Below are 24,635 nucleotides of genomic sequence, written 5' to 3'. Positions count from 1 at the left end.
CTGATGAGGTCATTACATTAATTTATGTAAGTTTCACTCTACTCTTTTTTGTCATATATCTCTTGTCCTCCTTTAAATGTCATGTACCTGATCCTAGTTTAAGCTAACTGAACCTCAGACACTTAATTAACAAAACTCTCTCAGAAAAAAAGAGTGTAACAGACCTAATGCTTAACATAATTTCAGAGCTGAAAGCAGTCATGATGGGATGGTCATGTGAAGCTTACACAGCAGCTTCCTCACCATACGCCACATGACACGGTTAGTGCAGCCCACTTTACATCCACGGAAGTGTTTTACTTTTCTTGCACTTGTCTACTTGCTCCTCATGTTCCACAAAAATGTCCACCTCATTTATTTAGACTGTAAGTACTTCGAGACACGGGCTATTTGCTGCTTGATGACTACATACTAATAGAAACAATATAGCTCATTACTGTTTGTGCTCAAGGCAAAATGGTAATAAACATGTAGATAAAAAAATAAACAATGATGTACAAGCTCTTTGTTTCCATGTCTCGTTAATCAATACTGTATGTGTTCAAACTCTACTGTAAAGGCCTTTAAGCAATCAGCTGTTTATAGAATTTATCATCCATCATATAAAGTATACAATTCATATCAAATATATACATATCTATGAAATAAGTGAACTGAATAATTTATCCTCAGTAATAGTTTCACTACACTGACAGCTATTTTACAATACTATACCTACTCTCCAATATCTAGTAAAACCCAATACTTTCATGAGCAACATTCTTCAAGATGCTGTTCTAAACCCTCTACATGAAACTTTAGTGCTCATGCTACAGCTTCCTCCATCCTGCATTAGGGAATGATGTTGATATGGAATGCCAATGCCATGACTACAGTTTTCCCTTCAAATTTCCAAGTACTGTTTTCCAAGCAATAACAGCGTAGGAAGCATTTGATATCCGCACAAATATGTGAAGCTGAAGAAACTACTTACAGTGGGAGCTTTGGAGGGTACAACCAGATAATTGTGCATTTGAATGTCACCAGAAATTATCAAACATAGAGAACAAACCCTCTTTATTCTATCCAGCCTGTACTAATCACTCATGTATTCACAGATAGCAACATAAAAATTGCTGAAGAGCTTGAATGGCAGCTCTTCTAGAGCTCTGACAAATAAGATACTGACCCTGCAACTGACAGAAGGAAATGGGACTCGACAAAAGGACAGCCAAGAATGTGTTAAGTTATAAAGATATTTTTTAGCTGAAATTTCTTCCTGTTATTCATAAATAACATACTGATTCTGAAACCACAAACCTTACTTCTCAAGGAAAAGGGATACTGCAGAAATGAAAAATTTTAATCCTGATGATGTCAGCCTTATTCAAAATTGCCTCCTCTGACCCCATAAGAAACAGCCCTCCATACTTGCATAACGTTTTGATAAACTTCCTTATCCAAAACAAAAACAAAGCAAAAAATGGATTTGTGATATGACACCTTTTGGTCTGTGAGAGATAAAAGATGTACACATTAGGACACAAGATTGCCCACAGAATCATAAATGGCCAAGAAACCTCATGAGGGTGAAAAAGAACAGCTAACTAAGGTAATTATAAATCTGGTGTTAGCTGCCTCTCACAAGGCACATGCAGTAATTTCAAGGTAAACGCACTGCAGACTGTGCCATGAGCTGAGTGTTGTGCGATTAGGAAGAAAATGCTTTTCATTTTCTGAAGAATTGGCGGTAACTACTTTATTGGCAACTAATTGCCATGTAAAAGATAAAGTGCCTTCCAAATTCTGAGCAAGAATTTGTGGTGGTTTTTTCTGTATCTTAGTAAGACTGTAATATGGATTCTGCTATTTCCAGGCAAAGCAGTGAAGCAAATAACCATTGCTTTAGACAGCAGACATTCCTCAGGATTTTTCAGCGAGGTGTACAACAAGACTACATTGACAAATATTGGAAATGAGTGTGTCAGCCCTCACGCTGTACTGATAGCTGTAGAATTACATATTACAAAAAAAGGGGAAAAAAAAAAAGAAAGCAAATACTTCTTACCATGAAACCCTCAGTGTACTGAAACTGAGCTCTGGAACTGTCTTCTGCTGTGGGACTCAGGGGCTTAGGATCAGACATAGAGCGTTGCATCATCTTTGCCGCCTTTGGGCTTGATGGAGGAACCTTGGCAATGTCAGCATGCAGCATCTTCTGAGGGCTGATGTCATCAGTGATGGGTTTTTCATAGGGTACAAATGCTGACTCTATAACTTTGCTTGGTGAAACAGGTGAAATGGGTGAATATAGAACTTTGGGAGACTTGGGAGGGGAAGGGACTACCTGCAATGTAGAATCTGGACGAAGGTGGGATGAGTATCCTATCTCTAATGGTGTTGGGCGCTTTTTATCTTTCTGAGGAGATGAAGCTGACAGATATTGGGGACTTTGAGTATCTGACTCTGTCTCTGTTTGACATCCCAAACTTTCTCCTTTATATGTCTTTTCTGGAGCTGAAATGTGCTTTATGATTTCAACCTTAGCATCCAATCGGGCCCTGATTGAAGGTGTTCTTATTGTTCCTACGGGTTCTGTTTGTACTGAAATCTCTGCCACTGTCTGAACTGCAATACTAGATACTTTGGAGAATTGTTTAGGTTTGTCTGCCTCAGTGGTACTCTCACTGTATTTCCCTACACGAGGCTTCCTTCTGGATCTGCTAGAAAGATCCCATTCATCTTGATCTTCATCATCTGTCTGAACGCTTGTATCAACACTCTTCTTAGTTCTCCGTCTCCTGTTTGTGTAACCTCTGTCTGCTCCGTCTTCATCATCAGTTTGCACTCCACTGTCCACTATCTTTTTGAAGCACCGGGGCTCTTCTTCCAGCGTCTCCTCAAGCTCCTCATACGGACCACGTAATTTTGGCATAGAACTTCTCTTTTTCAATTGCTTCTCCTCTCTAACATCTATATCCTTAAGAGACATTTCCGAAACAGAGCTTAGGATACCAGACCTAGGTATGTATTGGGTAATGCCATCAGACTGAACTGTATACCATGTTTGGCTTTGTGGAATTTCAATACCCAGTACTCCCGAAGCTGTAGTGGTTGCATCCTCAGTAGGCCAAAATTGGCCATTTTCTGTAGTTGCATACTGTCCTTCCAAAAGTGTTTGATCTGTGGTAGTTTGTGGCGAGCCAGTTCCTGAAGGGTCATATCCATACTGATATATTTGCCGGATTTTTTGCTCCTCTAACTGTTGGTGGAGTTGTTGCTGGAGTTGTTGGAATTGTTCAAGCTGCAACTGCTGCTGGGCTAATGTCTCTTGCCTCATCATAAACTGAGCTTGTCGTTCCTCCTCTTGCTGAAATAAGAGATGATGTTTCATGGATTGCAACTCCTCAAGCTTTTTTTGCACCATAAACTTTTCTTGTTCCCTAAATCTTTGAATTTCCTGACGTTCCCATTCCAGCTCTTCTGCAAAGCGCTGCTGCTTAATTTTCTCAAGCTCAAGAAGTTCACGCTCCAAATCAAGCTGCTGCTGTTTGCCTTCTTCAGGGGCAATGAGAAGGGCAACCTCATCTTCAATTATATCTGTATAAACTTCAGATGCTGTAGTTAAAGTAGGTATCAAGTTGGCTGGCTCAGTGGTAATAGTTTCTATAGTAAGAGGTGGTAACCCTGTCTCCATATCAATGGCAGTAAGTGCACTATCTTTTTCAGCTGCCACTGTTGTCAAGAAACTGTATGATCTTGGGAGTGGTTGATTCTGTTGCAAAGTTGATAATGAGGGCACTGAGTCAATTGTTTGTAGAGTAGGTAAATCTCTGACAGCTGTACTGAAAATAGAACCAGGTTGTGTAGTGATGGCAAATGTGGATGGGATTGGAGTCGCTACTGAAGAATAAACGACACCATTGGATGATCTTAAAACACTTCCAACGCCAAACTGGGAACCCAGAGATGATACCATTCTTGCTTGGGAATACTGTGGTGTACTGAGCCCGATGCCAGAAATCACCTGACGAGTCTCTGGATAAGGACCAGTGGTCTTGCTTGAGTAATCCATAACCTCACCTGAAATTACAGGGCAAAGTTACAGTCCAGTCCCACAAAAGAATGCTGCTTTGCGGATTCTGAAAGTCATCCCATCCTGATGAATTAAATGGGAAAGGGAAACTGCATGCAAATCTTCAGGTTAATGATCTACTTTAGATGTGAAGGAAACAGCATTTCTGAACATGCAGGCACATGCAGGCACTTCTGTGCAAAAGACATATGTAAAATGAAGAAATGAAAAGCACGTGTAATCCAGAATAATTTGTCACACTGTCCAAAAGAAAACAAAACAACAGAAGGAGGGGGAAAATAATAAAAAAATCATCCTGAAATGAGGTGAGGAACATCAAAATTATATTTCAAAGAAAGATCTGCTGCTGTGTCATACTGACCTGTAGTAACTCTTCCAGAAGTAAGATCTACTGCTGCATCAGTTGCCCCAACTCGATAATCAAAGCTATTCTTGCTTTTGTATGCAAACAGTCCAGCTTCCGATAAATTTGTGTCAGACATAGATGGTTTCATACCCCCCATTCCTCGGTAGCCATATGACCCTGACCGATCATACTGATAGTGGTCATCTCTGTAACCGAAGCGATCTTCAGGAAGTGTAGTCGGTGGCTGCTGTGCTGTACAGCTCCTACCAAATGGCAATTTATAAACCATATCACAGCAGACAGCTCTTCTCCCTGCAGTCAGATCCACAGGCTTTTCATCATCTTCTATTACTGTTGTTATGATACCTGAAGTAGCTTCATCCATTGTTACTACTGTTCTGTGGGATTTTGTAGTGCTAAGGTCAACTGCTCCACTCTCCATTGGCTCCTGAGAAGTGGAGAGATCAGTCCAACCATTTGTAACACCAACAGGTGGTACAGTTACAGGCTTTGTAGTAGCCCATGTCACTGCATGTGTTGAAGTACCTAGGGATAAATTTATTGGCACTTCATCTCTACCTGCAGAGAATGCCTGGCTGCCTGTTACTCTGTATGAAGGCTCAAAATGTTTTGATGTTGTTAGCTGAAGTGGCGTTGTCATCGCATGTCCCAGATCCACGAGGCTGTCTGTACTGGCAGTGTAGCTTACAGTGGCGGTGCAAGTCATTACAGTTACTGTCTCAGTGACTACAGACAGAGAAGGATCCGCAACACATGCAGTGCTAAGATTTATTATAGCTGGCTGGACAGTACTTACTGGCCGCCCACATGTATCACTTGCTGGCATTTGTCTTCTCACGTCCATGGAAACAGCAGACAGATCCATACAGCTGTCTCTCATGTCAATATCCATCTTAGTTAAAGTGCGAAGATCTATGACATCACCCAAAGGGTGGAATCTTCCATTCTCTCTATACCTGGGTTGATCTACTACATGTATTGGCTCTGGAGGTATAGTAATAGCAACACTACCTAAACCAAAACCAGGCACTGGGCCCTTAACCACAGACACCGTGCTCTTGGTTACCTCTGTTGTTACTACTTCTGACTTTGAACTAGGTATTTTTTCAGAAGTTGATTGTGTTGTGACAGGAATAGTTTGCAAAGCACCTGAAATATACATACTTTGATCTGCCATACTTTGAATTTCCATAGTTTTCATGGATGGAGTAAAAATTGGTTGCATAGGCTGAGGAATCTGTTCTTTAGAAGGTGCTTCTAAAGGCCAGCTGGTAACAGCCTGACTAGTTATAGCTTCTGTGGGAGTTCCAGGCTCAGATGGCAAGGTGATGACAACATAGGTTTCCTGTGAGGGTTTTGTCAACCTTGGTGAAGATTTGTTAGAGTGTGGAGACAAGGGGGAAGTGGGAGACGCTATTTTGTATTCAGCTGCAGAGACCAAATTCAGAGTCATACTTGAAGTCAATGACAAACCTATTGGTTTGGGCTGTGTTTCTGCTGGCTTATGAACAGCTATTGGGAGCGGAGGAACTGCTGGTTTAGGAGCAATTGGAGGTTTAGTTACTTCAGCGGGCCTATGACTGAAAACAAGCCCTGCTGGAATGGAGGACGGTTTGGGTGGTACAGGAGGTGGTGTTGGGGTGTATGTTTTTGTGATAGGTACCACATGATTCTTTAATACAGCTGTGGAATCTAGTGTTGGAACACTTGTGACTGCAGGTACCACTGTGGGAGTTGTTGCTGCTGGAGTCTTAATCTGTGACTTCTTTTTGGGATAAATGGCTGGCTTGGGTAAAATAGGTGGAGGTAATGGTGGTGGAGGAGGTGGTGGAGGAGGAGGAGGAGGCGGGGGTGGAGAAGGTTGTGCAGAAGAATCCAAAGAAGAGCTTCTAAAAAGCGAGAATACTTTGGATGTTACAGCAGGAGCTGAGGAAGGCACAGAGACCATGCTGGTCTTACTTACAAGACTGGGAGTAGGTACAGAAGATGTTTCTGATGCAGGCTCTGTAACTGGTACTGGTGCTATACATACAGGTGGTTGCTCAGATGAAGCACTAGTCAAATTAATCCTTGTCTTAGCAAAACCCAATTCTTTGTGTGAATCTTCAAGATGAATTTTGACAATGCCAGCCTCTACTGTACTTTTCATTTTTCTAGTTGCTTCCTTTTCTACTTTGGAGTCATCAAAGGTAATGGTATCAGGTGCATATTGCTTGGGTTTTATAACTGTTGTTGCCACTGCTGAAGGTGCAGTTTCAGGCAAACAAATTGCAGCTTGATCCACACTTTCCATATCTGATGCTATAGACGGCTTTTTAGTGGCTCCGGCAATAGATTCATAAGGCATGCTCACTTCAGCGTACTCTTTTGTAGATGTTAAGGGGACTTGGGTTATTATCCTGACACCTTCAGAATCTGCTAGTTTACTTATAGCATCAGTTGTATCTACATAACCTGTGGTTGCACTATCTATAGGTGATGAACTATCTGTGGTACAAACCGAAGATGTAGATGATGTTAAAGAAGCTGTATCAGAAGGTAAAACTGATGCAGCCCCTTCCGATAGCTCAGAGTATGTCAACATTGATGTTTCATGAGAAATTATTTCTTGAATTTCTCTGGCATAATCTGTTAAGTATTCATCTTCAATTTCCTCTGCTGTAAAATGCTGTGTTATTTTAACATCTGGAATAGAAAGTGCTGTGCTACTGACAGGGGATACATCTGAGATTGCTGAAGTAGTGCTTGATGTTAAAGATGTACTATCCACTATATCACCAACACTAGATACCTTTGTATCAGACATGGGAACGAAACCTGAAGTTGGTTGTGTTGGACTGGACCCGGGGGTTAGCTGCATTCTCTGTCTTTTCATAAGCTCTTCATAAGCAGCTTCTGCATCTAACAACTGCTTTTCCTCAGTGGTGGAAGTTACTGTGCTGTCTAATACAACTATTTCATGACTTTCTGGGATAATGTAAGAACTAGAAACTATATCTTCTTGAGGCACAATAGAATGTAAAGTCTCAACGCTATAGTAGTCTTTCTGTAGATCAGTAATTTTCTGTGTTTCTTCATAGATCTGTTCTGAAGCTCTTATCTTTTTCTCTTTTCCTCTCTGTTGTATATATTCATTGCTCTCATCTGGTCTCATTACTAGATTAGTATCAATAGTTCCATTGTAAGTATCCTCTACTAAAGATTCATAAATATAATCCTCTATTAGCATTCCACCATATAGAGATTCTTTTTCAAATACTTCATCTTTTTCATTTGCAATTTGAAATGGCTTGGACTTATGGGTCTTATGCATCATCTCCTCATATACCTCTTCTGCACTTTTCAATGTCTTTTGACCACTTTCTTCTTTTGGGAGTCCAATCGGTTGTTCATCTGTTGGCGAATATAGAGAGACAGCAGTAGGCAATTTGTAAACTTTTTGTACTTCGATTATTTTTTCTGGGCTGATTTCAAATCCTTCAGGATCTGACTCAATACTAGGTGAATATTCAGAACAGGAAGATCTGTGCAGCTCTTCCATTTCTGCTGCCTGTCGTAATTCTTCTGTTGGAGATGCATCTTCAATGGGAGAAAGATTACTTGGTGGAGTCTTTGGACGTTCCCTTCTTCTCTGAGCTCTTAGTTCATCCTTGTCCTTTTTAGATTTTTTGCTAGAACTTTTTCTTTGTTGCTGTTCTAATTCACGCTGTTTCTCTTGTTCCTTTAGCAGTTCTTCCTCTTCCCGTAGTTCTTCTTCTTCTGAAGAATCTTCAATAGTTGGAAGAAGAGGACCATGTGACCGATGCCTGGCTTTGCGCTGTTGTTTGCTCTCCCCTCCCAGTTTTTTGTGACTAGGACTGCTGTCACTATCTTCATCAAGTGATGACACTGAAGTAGGAGATGTACCTGGTGTGAAACTAGAAGCATGTAAACTAGAAGACCCTTCTCCTCTAGATCTATCTTCTGGTGAATCTGTAAGGCTCTCCATCTCTAGCTCAGGCTCTTCATCAAAATACAAAATACCCTTCTGTTGTTCAGATGCTTCAGAATATTTGTTTGTAATCGTACTATTTAATTCTATTGTTTTGAAACGCCGAAGGCCGCCTCCTCCAGTTACTGCAAGTTCTTCACTGTCTTGACTTTTAGTTTCCCTGTATTTTGGCTCTGGGCTTTCATCAAAAGTCTCATCATCGTCATCATGCCATGAATGTCGTCTTCCTGCATCCTCATCATAGCCTGCACTACTTTTCCGTGCCATTCTTCTATGCTTTCCAGTTGTTCCTTTGGCTTTGCTTTTCACTTCATCTTTCTTTTGGCTTTCAGTTACACTGATCTCTTTGAGCTGATTTCTTATGAATTCATCATCTTCAGAACCTGAGGCATCTTCATCAGCACTCATCTCTATAATCTGTTTTCTAATGAAGTCTTCCTCATCACCTGATCCCTGACTGTCATCTCGTTTGTACTCATCACTGCTTGAAGAACCAACACTAGCTCTTCTTTTTCTCCTTGGGACAGGTGAGTTTTCACTCTCACTGCTGTCTTCCACAGAATCATAGCGTTGTCTTCTTGCTGATATATCATTTCCTTCCTCTTCTTCCTTGTAGTCTGCCCGGGAGGAAGCAATTCCTTTGCCATCTTCTACAATGGTTCTTTCACCTTCTTGAATAGCTTCTAAGTCTTCCTCATCTGAACTGTAAGATTCTGGAGTGACTGGCAAAGGCTTTGTTTTGTGTTGATCCTTTGTCTGTTCACCATATGTTTCATAAAGCTCTTTGCTTTTTGCAGATTTTTCATCAGAAAGTGTACTTGCCTGAGCTTCCAAAATAGACAGTACAGTACTTTCCAGTTTAGCTAGATCTGAGGGGCTTGGTGGACTTTCTTGTGAAATAGTGTCTTTTTTACTAGACTCTCTGAGTAAATCCTTTTCATCACTGGGGATATGACTTGGAATTTCACCAAGTGAACTTGATATCCCATCAGAAGAATACCCGGTGTCACTCAGACCTTGTGGACTTTTCTGTTGCTGAGAGCTTGATGTGTCTGATTTGTCATCCTCCTTTTCCTAAAAAAATAAATACATATGCGTGTGTATATATTTATATATAAATTCTTAATGTCTCCAGGCAATTAAATACATGTGATTTTTTTTTCTAAAAGATGAGTTAATGTATCAGATGAAAAATTATGATGCCAAGAAGAATTATATTAAACCATAAAAGACTGAACACTAATTTTGTTATTCAAAGCTATTAAAATAATAAAAAAAGTCCCTCAATTTTTGAGGTTTTGCATTGAATCTAACTGTTCTTTGCATGGCTGTCCACACTAGCAACTGATTTTATTAGTTTATCTTTCAATAAAAACAAATACTGTAGTTAATTGTTTTCAGAACACTTACTAATGATAATCTATCGTTTGTTCACATATGCATGGGACAAGTTGTTTGGGGGTTAATTTAAATGAAGCTTTTAATTACCCACATTTCAAAACTGTCTACATAGTTCTAGATACAAAGTAATATAGCTTGCCAAACATTAGCCTGCAGTATTTCTGGGGTCTGCTCCTTTCTTTGACCATTTAATCTTTTATAATTGTCTAGCAATATGTAAATCTTCTCAAATTTTGGACTTACGCTTTCATTTTAAGTGTTACACATTGTAACATGCAACAGAATACATGGAGGATTGAAGCATGATTTAATGTAATTTGGAATGTCCCTATATCTGCAGTTTGGCACTGTACAAACATTTTCTGAGGACCTCATAAAAAAGAAGTTTCTCAGTAAATTTGTAATGCAGGGGTAAGCTGCTTGTAGGGAAATGTAATTGCAGGGAAGAAAGCAAGATGGTCAGCTATTGATCAGAGGAAATAAGGAAACAAACAAGGCAGGCATACCTGACAGAGCATCATTACCAACGGGGTTTTTTTCTCATCCCTAAACATCCTTAGTCATTCTCCTAGCTTCCAGACCCTTCCACACCATTCTGAATGACAAGCACCTTTATGTCCTTCTTTGGATAACAAAAATACCAAGAATATCCTACAGCAAGTATTTCCATGCCAGTTTTCCTCCTGCTTCTCTCAACTGCTCTGTACTTAGTGAAAGTATCACACCAACCAGCTCCCTCCAAATGACAGGTCATCTTAGCTGTCATCTTAGCTGACAATCTTACAAAGTGTCCCCACCTCCACTAGCAATTTGAGAATAAGCATCTCAAAGTCTCCTGATTTTAATAATATGATGTGATCTTCACATTTGTTATGGCCCTCAATAATACAGGTAGGTAGTATTTATCAACTTTGCTAATCTAAGCCAATGATTTCTGAAGTACAGCAAACCATTTATTTAAAGCTTTAATTTATCAATTTCCTTGGCAATATGCTGAGTTAAAAATATACTGTGGAATAAATATATTAAGAAAATTATGACAATGGTTAGATATAATTTAAAGGTATATTTACACTCATATTAAGTTGCTATCAATTACAAGTATTTTCACATGTTTATTCACACTAGTTATATTTAATGCCAAAATATCATGAACCAAATATTTGTTATTGTCAGTTTTCTTTCTAAAAAACATTTTTTGCATTATTTAATTTAAAATTTAATTTACAGTAATCTACTAATTAATATTTTATTAAATAATCTCCATTTCACAGGAGTGATTTATTATATGCTTTGCCAAATCAGATACTACCTTGAATATAAACTACATCTGTTCTTACCAATATTGCACCCACTATGATAAACCCAAATATATCCGATATAAGAGCAAAATCCATTGCAATTAAAAAACAAATATGAAACCAAATATTTCTAAGGACAATTGTAACGATAAGGCTGTAATTCATATATAAATATGGATAAACCTGTAGTACTCCAAACAACATTGGGAAGTCATCACCACTTAAACATTTCAGCACTTACTATTCTGAAAGATGTACTCTTGGATATTCTCCAGCCCTTAATGACAGAATTATATATACTCTTCATAAAAAGTCAGCAATGAATCATAGTTAAAAATTTTAGGGTTTGTATGTTATATTTACATTTTTGTTCCCTTCAATAAAGAAGAAAATGTTTAAGGAGAATTTATTGGGCTATGTTTTTAAAAAAATACACATTTCATTAAAACCAAAGTATTTTTCCATCTAGAAATATCATGCCCCTCACTAAAATGTCAGCTTTGACATTCAATTGTTATTTTTCATTTCCAGTATGTTCTTACTTCTAAAGACATATCCAACCAAACACACTGTGATCAATTTAGATGAGCTACTAGAAAATCCATTGTTCAAGATCAGAAGGTCTCTAGGAGTTGATGGACAGACTATGATGTCCACTAGTGAAAGTGAATCTGTCAGATCTGGTTCTCCACAGGGAGATGAAGTGATCCAGTGACTTGTAAAGCAGAGACAGGAGTAGTCAACAGTTAAGCTCAGAAATAGGTAGACAACATTTGGTCATGGAACAACTTTAGACATTCTCCTCGTAATTTGTGACGCTGCTATTGTCTGTGAGTCCAATGTGTAGTACCTACTCATTGACCAAACCAGAGGAGATGACAATGAATGTTGCTATTGCCCGGCCTGTTGTTGAACCTCAGTGTATGACATAACATCACTGCTATGAATAATAGGAAACTGAATATGGGAAAAACTTCTACTTGTATAGTAAGGAGAAGAAAAAGATCTACAATAAGGAGGGATTTCTTTTATCATTAGAAAAAAATGTGATGAGAAAATCCAACTTTCTTTTTAAGGCTACCACAATATGAATATATTTTCTGGCATTTTTGCATGTACAGTTGTCTGCCCTGTGATACATCATGCAAAAGTTATCCTGCACATCATGTTTCGAGATCATATGCATGTAACTTACAATAAATAATAGTTGGTCTTTGCACTTTTTTCCCTATTTCCTGCAGCCTGAGAACTAGGATATTGTCATTAGCTACATCTATTATTAAATGACTGGTAATTTATTTTCTACAGGGTTGGCCATCATATACACAAAGACAGCATCATGGTCAAATTTGTAAACATACCATAAACAAGATTTTTAGATTAATAACAAAATATTGCAGAAACAATGCTGCTAAGGATCACATATATATATTCAACACCTCTTGGAGAATGAAAAAAGGATTTTAATCAGAAAAAACCCCCACATTTTTCATGTGAAGTAGGAAGCATTTTGGTAAATGTTGAATTACTGGCCCTTTTTGAGTAGGTGAATGGCATTTTTTTCTGCAAGTTTGCCTGCTGTATTTAATAATGGACAAATTTAGCTCTAATACAGACATTGATGGGAGGATCTTCTTGAAACATGAGGAACAAGGAGACTTAGAAAAGGCTGGATATGACTGTTTAAAAACAGCAAATGCAACCTCTTCAACTAATGGTAAACATTATCTAATGTCGGATGTATTTGTACTATTCTAGTGGCATTTATACAGTGTCAGTGTCAATACATCATATAACTATTTTGAATTAGAAGTTTTTGCTTTAGAAGTATGATTTATTCTTACACTTCCTCACTTTTAATATTCCTATTTGAAAATATAAAACTTTGTGCTTTAAAAAGTCCCATTGGTTATCAAGTTGAATCAGAACTCTATTAAAAGAAAATTGTGATAAAAAAAATAAATCTTGTCAGTTTTTTAAATTATTTATAGATAGTAAGATTACATTCTGTTGCATGGAACAGAAATTTTATTTTGCAAAATAACTCATGATTTTTAAAAGGTCATTCTGTTTATAGAAGAAATAAAGATATCTACATTATCAAAAAAAAAGTTTCAGAGAGTGCAAAAAGACTGGTTGACTAAACTGTTTAATCTGTATCCGAATTTTATATTATCAAAATGAAACATTTTATTTTTGTCCAGAAAAATTGATTATGGATAAGCCTTTTCCTCCTTGTTGTGGCTCCCTGGTCTGCATTTTGACATTAATGGCATGTGTTAGAATAATGATGTCAATTTACAATATATTAATTTCTACTTGGTTACTCAACCTAAGCAGATGATCATTCCTCAGTAAACACGAGAAGGTAGTAGCAGGGCATTTATAATGCTATAATATACCTGATGTGTTGTAAATATATGTCCAATTTACACCATGGTAATCTATTCATGTAGATATGCTGAACTACTTATAAGTTAATTTCTGAGTTCCAAGATGACTGTTTTATACTGACAAACTCTATGTCATAACTGTCCAAGATTTCTAAGAATCATTGTTAGAACAGCAAACTGCTATTGCACATGTGAATGGTCAATATTACAAGACAGTTTCTCAGGAAAAGGACCTGTAAATCATGAGCAAAGTCAGTTTATTCTTTAAAATCTTTTTGAAGATATTACAGTTTAAAATATTATTGAAAAAATAATGTTTTGAAGAAAAATGGCTTTAGGATACCTTAAATCATAGTTTGAGACCCAAATACTTAAAAATGCTTCAATATTTAAGTCACTTTTGTTTCAAAGGACATCAGATTTCTAAATACATTTGATGGCTGTGATTTTCCAAGTATCATTTTACTGATTGTACTAGATCAGAACTTTAGCCTCTTCATGTCTTTAGGAACTTGTTGGGGTGTTGCTGTCTTTTTTTTTTTTTTTTTAAGTGAAAAAAGAGGATAGTATTATTTACTTATCTCATTGGAATGCTACAAGAGTTACCATTTGCACGGATTTGGATATAAAATGGCATCAGCAGTTTTTCAAGTGCAGAAAGTATTAGGTTTTCCCTTGCATCTCTATTTAAAAATACACCTGTCTGAAATTCTTCATATTATTCTGTCCTGAAATACATGTAAAATTTATTCTTCAATGTCTAGATATTGTCCTATACCCACTGAAACTGAAGCAATATGTGATACCCAAATTGTTATCTCCTCTTCGACTTCTTTCACATGCTCTCTTGGGAAGAATTGTATCTAACAATGTTTGATGTACAGCACAGAGAACATTAAGATACTTCAATAAATTAATAACAAAAAAATTGGAGTTATTTTTATGAAGTACAAGCTAGGTGAGGCACCAGATTTATCTTTAGTTCTGAACAATTTGAGCTGCTGCTAATTATTTTTTTAAGGATTTTTAAAAGGAGCAGGCAAAAAAAAGAAAAAAAAGCAAAAGCCTTTTTGTGTAAAAATAACTTCCTTTTTCATTCATTCAATTCTGTTTTGTATTTCAGAGTGTTCTAATTAAAAAAATAAAATACTTACAAGTAGATATCTATGGTTTTTCTCTTTTTATTCATGAAACATCTGCTTTACAAACTTTAGCTAAGTGTGCTTCAATGTCTGATAACAAGAGCAATAGAAAGACAACCCCTGTTTATGGTATTAAGTCAAGAAGTCCTGACTTCAGTTAGAAGGCAGTGTGAGGAAGTAAAATCTAAGTGAAATACGAGTGAAATATATGTCTGTATGCTGCATTAGAAATCACTAATTAGTCTACAATTAAAATCTGTTGCTATCAGAGATGGAAATCCAATTAAGTATCTTAGATTTGTCTAGAGTATAATATGCTTTCACCTTCTTACAGAACATAAAAATGACCAGACAGGACTGAGACTAGCATGTGATGAAAATTTTCCCTTACGAATATTTTTCAACAGAAAAAAACCTCTGAATTTTTAACAACAGTAACAAAATTCTAAATCTACTTCTTAGGTTTTCTGATACGAATTTAAAAAAATCCCCAGAAGTGACATTTCACTAACAAAATTAAACTTAGTCTTCTTGGAAAGTCCTGCAATAGTGTCTTATGTTTGTTAAGAGATAATAAAATTGATATAGGATTTTCTTAGATCTCCTTCTTGTTTCTTCCAGAAAGGATGATTTCTGGCTATGTCACTCTGAGCATAATTCAGAGATTCCCTCGGTACACTCACAGGGTACCATACCTCTTGATACCATCGAGAGGAGGAAACACAACATGTGATAGCAGATGTATTACAGACAGGAAACTTGGTTTATAAAAATAGTAGTATTTTCCACAGCACAATGTCTAAATCAGAATATTTTTCTGTCCAAATATCTTGGTTATCACAAAAGAAAAAAAAAAAAAAAACAACACAAAAACCCACTTTTGACCTTTTTGACTGGGATTATTTGAAAACATAATTTTGGCAAAGGATAAACGTTCTTCCTAAACCTACTCCTACTTTTATAACATAATAATCAGCACCTAATTTGCAGTGCTGATACAAAAACCCCATAATTTTTCATTTCTCAACAAATCCTGTATATTTCTCATTTCAGCTGATAAAGTGACTTGGTGACTTCACATCCAGCAAATGCAGTTATTTAAGAAATGCAGCCCTCTAGTACATGCTGTCATAAACTCATCCATTCATCTGACTTGAGAGCCCACCAAGAACCCTACTTAAAAGTACTTGTCCATATGAGATAAGCAAATGAAATAGCAAAAAGATGTAAAGGTTACATACTTTAGCATACCATGTTCAGGCATCACAAAGTATCCCTCAAAAGTTTATCATATTTTGGTATTGCAAAACATTGTACACCTCGCCATCACAGATATTCCCTTTTGGGATTAGGAACTATGAAAATTCTCCAATTTCAACAATTAAACTCCAAAGTTCTGAGAGTCTACAGAAGCATGTAAATAAATCAGAAATATTGGAAAAATGATTAAACAGGAACTTTGCCTTAGTTTCAAATGTGTAACTGCTTGAGACTTAAAATCACGCAAGAAGTATTGAAAAGTTGCATGTAGAGCATGGAGTAACTAGTGAAACTTTCACTCAATGGGAGTCTTTGACATAATTTAGAATCATCCCATACAGAGAATATCAATAAAGAGCAGGAAGACATAAAGAGACGGGTCTGTCAGGATCAGATTCTAAATTGTAGTAAGGGAGAAGGGGGGTGGGAAGGATAAAGCCACTTACTGTTTTTTCTTTCACTGCTTCCACAGGGTCAGTTCTTGGCAAAGGTGCTGTTCGAACAGGAATTTCTTCTTCCTGAGCTTTTTCAGCTTTCAAACCCGTTTGTGAAATTCCAGTTGTCAAACCCTCTTTCTTAACATCCTCTTGCTTCTTAGCTTGCAGTCCTTTATAAAGTGCTTCATCTTCTGCTTTCTGTTCAGCAACATGGCCTTTAGTCTCAGCTGTAATTTGTTCTTGCTGGTCCTCTGGATGTGGTGTCTTCTTTTCTGGGAGCACAGGTTTTTTATCTTCTTCCAATGTGCTTAAAGGTTTCTTTTGATCTGAACTTATTGTTGTAGGAATTTTATCTGCTGAAAGTGTCTTTGACAGTTTCCCTTGCTGAAGTTTTGACTCTTCTTTGTGAGCTTCATGTTGGATTTTCTCCACTGATGAAGTTTTCATGATTTTCTCATGTTGAAGTTTTGTATCGTCTTTCTGAATTCCATGTTGGATTTTATCAGCTGAAACTGCCTTTGACAATTTGACCTCCTGAAGTTGTGCATCTTCCTTCTGAGCTGCAGGTTGGATTTTGTCAGCTGATAATGCCTTTGCCATTTTCATCTGTTGGAGTTTTGGGTCTTCTTTCTGAATTCCATGTAAAATTCTGTCAGCTGAGGGTATCTTTGCCAATTTTGTGTCTTGAAGTTTTATGTCTTCCTTCTGAACTCCATGCAAAATTTTATCAGCTGAGGATGTTTTTGCCAGTTTTGCCTCTTGAAATTTTGCATCCTCCTTCTGAACTCCATGCAAAATTTTATCAGATGAGGGTGTCTTTGTGAGTTTGGTTTGCTGGAGCCTTGGGTCTTCCTTCTGAGAAACACGTTGGATTTTATCAGCTGAGGGTATCTTGACAAGCTTTCCCTGCTTAAGTTTTGCATCTTCTTTTTGAATTCCTTGTTGTATTTTATCAGCTGACAATGTTTTTTCCAGTCTCCCCTGTTGAAGTTTTGGAACTTCCTTCTGAACGCCTGGTTCTTCTTTCGGTTTTGCTGCTACTGGAGTAGGCGGTGTGGAAGTCTTCTGAGGGGAATGTGAGACAGCAGGAACAGGCTGTTTTTGAGGAGTAGCAGGTGGTTTGGATACTGGTTGTGAAGGGCCTGTTTTCGGAAGTGGCACCTTGCCCATATCCCCAAGTTGTCCTGACATTGCCCTTTGGGTCTGGCAGTTTAAGCACAGCCATTCCTGTACCTGTGATACGACAAACATATGAAGTTATTTATTTGAAAACTTAACAGTAAAATCATATAGCGTTTGCAAGTGATACAGTTGAATACTTTTAATCTGAATGTTATGCATACTGAAAAGTTATTTTCTTTGTTTGCTGCTCTTGCAGGAAGATCCATAACACCTTTCTAACAGAAATGAAGCATGAAAAGTTCCAGAAAGCCAAATAGAACAAATATAAAAATACACTGTGAAAACTAACAGTAATTACATTGTTCCAAAGTACTAATTACCTTTATGTACAACGTTTGCTTATGTATCTCTAACACCTATTGTTTTCTAAAACCTCTATAATCTATCAATAGTTCCCTCTAATTTTGTAAACTTGAGTAAAAGGGGGCCAGTTAGGACACATGGCTCTTTGTGTTTCTCTTCAGAAGTTACCTCCCCCTCTTGAATTTGTGTATATGTATCAGTGTATAAATTTAATATGGCTGTAACCCAGAAGGAATATCACCTGTCTGCTCTCTTTACTGCTAAATCCCTGCTGCCACTGCCTTCTTTTACTCTTCTTCCCAGAAAATCAGAAAAAAAAAAAAAAAAGGACAAACACTTCTATCTGTGCAAAAGATCTTGTTGCCAGTTGCCTAGCTACTACATGAGAGGAGTAATCAAACTGCTTCCAGTGGGATTTGGGGTATAGTTTTTTTAGAATAGCAAAAGGAAATTTTAAATACCAAAAAAGTACTGGCAGGAAGGAAAAAGCCCAGAATCTTCTGGATACTAGAATAGATAATGAAGCTCTACTTCACTAGTGCAAAACGAGGTCTATGCTGTACATTAAAATCTTTGTATGCTTGTTTTCAGCTCCTTTTAGTGTGATGATGGAAGGTCTCAGAAAATTAAGTTATTGTATTTCTCTGATTTAGAGAACTTGGTGACCTACTGAATATGAAGCACATGAAAAACAGAGCAAAATTGTTCTATTAGTAATAGCTAGGTAATAGCAAGTAATTACTAACAGAATTACTAGGTAATACTGCTGATAATATTACGATAGTACAGATGATGGATCAGTTACATACCATTGAATATTTCAGAATATCCAATGTTACAGAAAAAACAGAGCAAAATTGTTCTATTAGTAATTATATAGGTAATATTGCTGATAATATTAAGATAGTACGGATGACGGATCAGTAACATACCATTGAATATTTCAGAATATCCAATGTTACAGAATCAGTTGCCCAGAAGATGTGGCATTTTGTCAGGCAAAGGGGTACCTGGCAGAAGTGTGCAACCCCAGAAACATCAATGCATTTTATATTAACAAGTAATGGAGTAATAAATGAGGTAACACCAAAACCAGAGACTGGAAATCCAGCCCTGCCCCTGTCAGCAAAGAATGCCTGAATGACAGGAGTGTAACCATCAGACTCCCCGCTCTCCTTCTGACTTCGTGTGACTTGCCTTTTGCAGTGTAACTTCAACAAATGTACTGGCAGGTACTACCAAGACTGTGGTAACTACCCCAACAAGAGTACTTAGCACTTGGTGATGTCAGCATATTGTCATTGATATGGCAGTTATCACACAGTAATTAGGGTCGGTCATGACAGGACTACAAACGGCTTTTCAAGATAGTTAACCAGAAATGAGGCATCTCTCTATTCATCTCCAACAATGGAACTTATGTGCTCAGCTCTCACATCCCAACCAGGATATTTCTGAGCACATTGGTGCTTAGTAAAGTTTCTGTGCACAGTATGTATGTCCAGGATACTGTAAATTTTGGTATCTAGAAATTAAGACATTTTGAGATTAGCTGGTTTCAAACACTTTCTGGAATTATCCGAAATCTACCAAAACAAAACCCCAAGTTGTGAAGGCTATCTGCATCCTTTGGATCCAAATCCCATTATTAAATGGCTTTACAATTCCCTTGTTTTGTAATTGTTTTTAAAAGAATTGCATGACTTCTATGGCTGTCCCTTTGAAAAAATGACTGATTAAGCTAATAAGTGAAATACAAATTACAAGAATCACAGACGAAATTACAATTGCATGTGAAACAAAATTTAGTAAGAAAAGCTCATGTGGGCTAATTGTTGAAATGCAATCAAGGAGAGGCTACTTAATGTATAAAATAATTTTCTTCATCTGACAAGTTTTGTTTCAGGCACAAGAAATGCAAAAAAAGCTTGCATTATCATTCAGGTCATCTCACAATTGTCTTGTGTATTTATTACACTGCTTTCATTGAAAATGATCAAACGAGTGAGTCCTAGTAATTGACACATATAAATGTTTATTAAAAGTATTTGGCAATATTATCCCAATAAATGGAGTTTATTGACTGAATCAGCAGTCTCCAAATGCAGTGAAGTGCCTAATAGTTACTATGCCTTTTGCAACTCCAAACTGAATGTTGCTCTGTATCGGACTATTAAATATAATATAGGTTTGGGTTTTTTTCTGTGGAAAAAAGCATTAAAACATAATCCTGCAGGGAAGATTATCCTCCACTATAGGACTTAAAGTGCTCCAACTGCACTTCATTTGTCTGGGAAGCACTAATTAAGAAATGCAATTAAAAGTTAACTCTCTTTTGAAGAATGTGTAAAACATAACTTAGTTTTCTTTAAAAGATTTCTGTTGGGTTTATCTGGAATTTTTACTATAGTTTCCTCCCTTTTTATGGACAGCAATATTTTTTTCCTAGAAAACAATATTGGAAGCTATAAGTATGTTGTGAACTGTCTTTTATAAACTTAAAATAGAAGTAATACACCAGGAAACAAATTTCCCCATAGAAAATCATGATGTTAGTACCATCAGGAGTCTGTAAGTGACTAAATATACTAGATAGCATTTTGCATAAATAGACTACAGAAAAAAAGATCCAATTTCATAGTATCCTTGATTCTTTTATCATAAAGATTGTAAAGACCACTAGACAAAGTTGACTGGATAATTATAGTAGATCTTTTTTTTAATTAAAGTTATTGGAGGGCCCCAAAGCTTTCAAACCCACTAGAATAGGGCCAGGTTTTGCCTTCTCCAATCAGCCTGACAAATACTCATTTCACAATGTAAGCAGAAATAATACCATTAATATTTGTGCTAATATAGCTTCTGTCAGCACAAGGTATGGGAATAAGACAATATTTAAATGTTATTAAGCTTCTCAGAATCTAGCCTTAACTATCTTTAATTTCATAAAAAAACATAATTAAGTGGCTTCTCCCATGAAATAATCCATGCTTCACATACATGGTATATAGATATTCTTAAAGAACATGTTATTTTATACCTTAAATGCACATCTTCTTACAGTACCATTTGTCTGTGACATAATTTCCATTGATTTCTTTATAATGTATCCATATCCAGTTTCTAGGGTCTCTCTGTTTCTTTTCTAATACTTCTATGTTTGGGTCTTATTACTTCTCCTAGCTCTACTGGTTACGAAGATCGCATTTAGTACCACTTCAGCTGCAGCCTACTCACTGTTCATACATTTGCTCCTTCTCAGATTCATCAAGTCACTTCCCTCATTTAAATCCTTCACAGACTCAATTCTTTGAACTGCCTGCAATAACTTTAGCAACTTTTGTAATATTATTAAGTATTTAAAACCCAAAGCAGTTACCCAGCCACTGTTTCCTCTCAGTTTTGCTCACCATCCCTACTCAGTCTCTTTTCCCTGGAGTAAAGTTCTTCAACTCAAGGACTGTGCTTTGTGCTGAGCACATGGTAGAACAAGTCTTTTAAAAAGGAAAATAATGACAATTCACATGCGCAAAGGAAGGTGATGATGAGCAAATTGGCAAACTGCACTAAATCTTGTCAAGAGATGGAAGTTCCAGTCTTGCCTTCCTGCCATACTGATGCAAGTGATGCTAGTGAAATGACCTGGAATTGTCCAGATACACAGTGATTTAGCGAATGTTGCCATTGTCCTCTTGGACTTTTATTATATTTGTATCTATTTACCACTTTATTGTTAATGTTGCTATATAGGCATGGCAAATACTCCTTCCAAGCTATGAGTTTTAAATTCCAATTTAAGTTTTTATAGTCATGTGGATATTTGATCACAAAAGAGCCTCCAAAAATCTTCTTATACCATCAGTTCTCTAGCTCTTGATTCTCTGTCAGAATGGTTCTCTGCAAAAACAAATCTTGTACCATGAAGTCATATGCCTCAGTTTTAGACTTGTCTTTTCCTCAGTTAACCTCATGCCCTGCATGCAAGCTTTTCCCTAAGGCTATCTTTTCAGTTAGCCTGTCAACCCAAATTTATTAGGACTTGAGAAATGGACATCATCTTCTTTCAGCAGTCTTCACTAGATAAATCATCTTAGTTCTTTACAGAATTCTTCACACCCTTTGGTTTCTGAATTGGCAGTGGACACTATTCTTGGCATCATAAGTGATACTGGTGTGCTTTAATATTCTCAGTCCGTGGCGCTCTCCCTGTGTTTTCAGCAGTCCTTACAACCCCACAACGCTGGACAGAACAAAGTAGCTGTGTCACAACATTCTCCTCATTCAGTTTCACAATAAACAAATGTCATCATGAAAAGGGCATACATCTAACATTCACTGTGAATGTCTATTTTTCAGTTGTCATGCAAGAGCTCAGGCATTTCAGTTCCTTTGCTTTTGTATTCACGTACCACAATGTTAGATAATTTCAAGTTGAAAATAATAGGTCAACTATTCCATCTCCCTGCCAGTCAAGGATTTTTTATTGCAGTATGTTGATAAATTCATTACCCATTCTTGGCAAACACTAATTGGTGAACTAGAGTTTTTCTCTAACTAAAAGTAACTCAAAATACTTAACATATTTGTGAAGGTGAAAACAAACGCTTTTTTCCATAAAACATCGCTAAGTTACTTCAGAAGGCAAATGCTTTAGTTTCATTTAGATACCAATCAACGACTTACTTTGTCCTGGCTAGATCATATCTTTACCCCCTCCTAATTCTTCCTCCTCACTGCTCTCAGTAAAACAAAATCATGAAATCAATATAGGAATAGAAAAGCATTAAGAAATAAATCTCTGAAAAATTCATATCCTTCTGATTTCACTATCTAAAGTAATCACATTGCAAACCAGAATCTTTATCATAAACCATATGCTAATTATAAAAGACTGAATATCTCTATGAAAAGAAAGCATGCTTTTTCTCCCTAATTACCTCATAAACAAAACAGGGGGTGGAACAATATAGGCTGTCACTGAAATATTTTTCTTATTACTCAAATTCACCATCTTCTTTTTTTCCAAGCATAGATTTGAGCATGTTTCTTAGAAAACACAATAAACATACATTTAAAGACAGACATCTCTGGTACAAATACTAATATAAATGAGTTTTTCTGAGACTAAGACAGTTTTACCTTGGATATTTATTTTTAATTAATTTGGTTTTTATTTTCACAAACTTGTTCAGTATGTTTCCAAGATCTCATATGAATAAGCCACCTAATTAAATAATAGAAAAAGTAATGAAATAGCCCACCCAGAGAGGGAAAGCAAGCTGATGAGCATAGCTAACTCCATCTTGAAGATCAGAAAAAGCAGGGGTGAGGAAAGAATTTCCAAAAACTGAGCTAAATCAAATTCTGCAAAGGAAATTTAAACAAGCAACAAAATATATGGTATCCTTGTAGATAAAAACATATCCACAGTGCAGTTAAGATTGCTTCAGAGTTAAAGGTATAATATGTGTAATACATGCTTTAATATCAAAATTTTATAATAGTGAGATTGAACACAAGCATATTTCAACAGAAAATGAGCACGCAGAACAGAAATCATCCTCCTGGATGTGGAAATGCATGGTCATAGTCTAAGAGTATTCATTAAAGTATATTGGCCTAGGAAAGACAAACCAAGCAGCTATGAGATATGCATAATCCAGCCAAACTGAGCGACACAGTTTACCCACGTTCAACTCACATCCACTTCTATTTAATATGTAGAAAAAGTGTTCCTGGTAACTACAGCTCTGCTAGTCCAATTCAAATGTTTACAAAGTTTTAGAAAATTATTTGAAAGAAAGTTGCATTGATCCTTGTGATGAAGAAAAGGACCATATACTAAATGGCAATTTGGGTTTACTGGAGGAAGACTGTCAGATAAACCTTGTATTTTTTTTTTTTTTCCTTAGATTAATAGCATTTATTCCACAGGTAAAAATAATTCTGGATTCCAGAACAATTACTGAACCTGTGTCACCATGAAATGATTAGTCAAATTAGTAGATGTGAGTCAAGAAATTGCCAGGTAGGGAAAATACATCTCCTATAGAGGAAAATTACCCTACTTTCTTCTTAAGTTTTACTTTTCTTATGTTTTAGTTACTTTAAAGTGAATAGCTATTCAGGCTTTGAAAGCCTTCACATCCTCCTGCCCTGGAGAGACATATTGTAACATGAGGCCGGAGTCACTCTTTCTCTTGTGAGGTCCCTGTCCTGCTTGTTACAGAATGGCCCTTTTTGCAAACAGAAGGAAAGAAGGTACTCTTGAAACTCTTGGCCCAAAGGTTCATACGTCTATGATGCAAGGCCTAGACTGGTGCAGCACAGATGTGAGTCCTCCACTAAGTTTTACTAAGAAAAAGGCTGTTAAGATGTGGAAGGTGTTTGAGAGAAAGCCAGGTGATGTAAGAAAATATTATTTTTTTATTTTTTTTTAAAAGAGCAAAACCACAGAGTGCCATTGGGAGAAGAATTCAAGAAGAAAAATACTGACATGGAGAGGTATAAAACCAAAAGAAAAATACACAGAAGTAGATGGCAGCAACTCAGCAACAGCAATGGTTGGTTGGTCTGTTCCATGGACCAGAAGTTGACACTTCCTAACCCAACTGATGATTGCCTGGCCAACAAAGAGGATTCACAGGCCTCACTGAGGTGGTGAGTATATTAATAGTTCTTCAGACGTATCTGTCTGCTGTGTGTATTCATCAACAAATAAGAGCTCTGTACTCCTAAAGTCTGTACATCCTCCTTGCTGAGTCTCTGCATATGGTAGACATT

At 36.8% G+C, this 24,635-nt stretch overlaps 1 protein-coding gene across 2 annotated transcripts in view; it reads right to left on the bottom strand.

Moving 5' to 3' along the window:
• Positions 1–24,635, bottom strand: part of PCLO (piccolo presynaptic cytomatrix protein) — a 378,115-nt gene that overhangs the window by 186,710 nt on the left and 166,770 nt on the right. For both annotated transcript variants that reach the window (XM_075771604.1, XM_075771678.1), the window contains exons 4-6: positions 16,377–17,600; positions 4,437–9,507; positions 2,048–4,062 (exon numbers count right to left, since the gene is read on the bottom strand). In XM_075771604.1, the coding sequence (XP_075627719.1) occupies positions 2,048–4,062; positions 4,437–9,507; positions 16,377–17,600 (8,310 nt within the window). The remainder of the gene's footprint in view (positions 1–2,047; positions 4,063–4,436; positions 9,508–16,376; positions 17,601–24,635) is intronic.

Source organism: Balearica regulorum, chromosome 1, assembly GCF_011004875.1.
Source record: "Balearica regulorum gibbericeps isolate bBalReg1 chromosome 1, bBalReg1.pri, whole genome shotgun sequence".
In the NCBI taxonomy this organism is placed as follows: Eukaryota; Metazoa; Chordata; class Aves; order Gruiformes; family Gruidae; genus Balearica; species Balearica regulorum.
The sequence above is the reverse complement of the archived record's forward strand: the minus strand, read 5'-3'. Positions and strand labels throughout refer to the sequence as shown.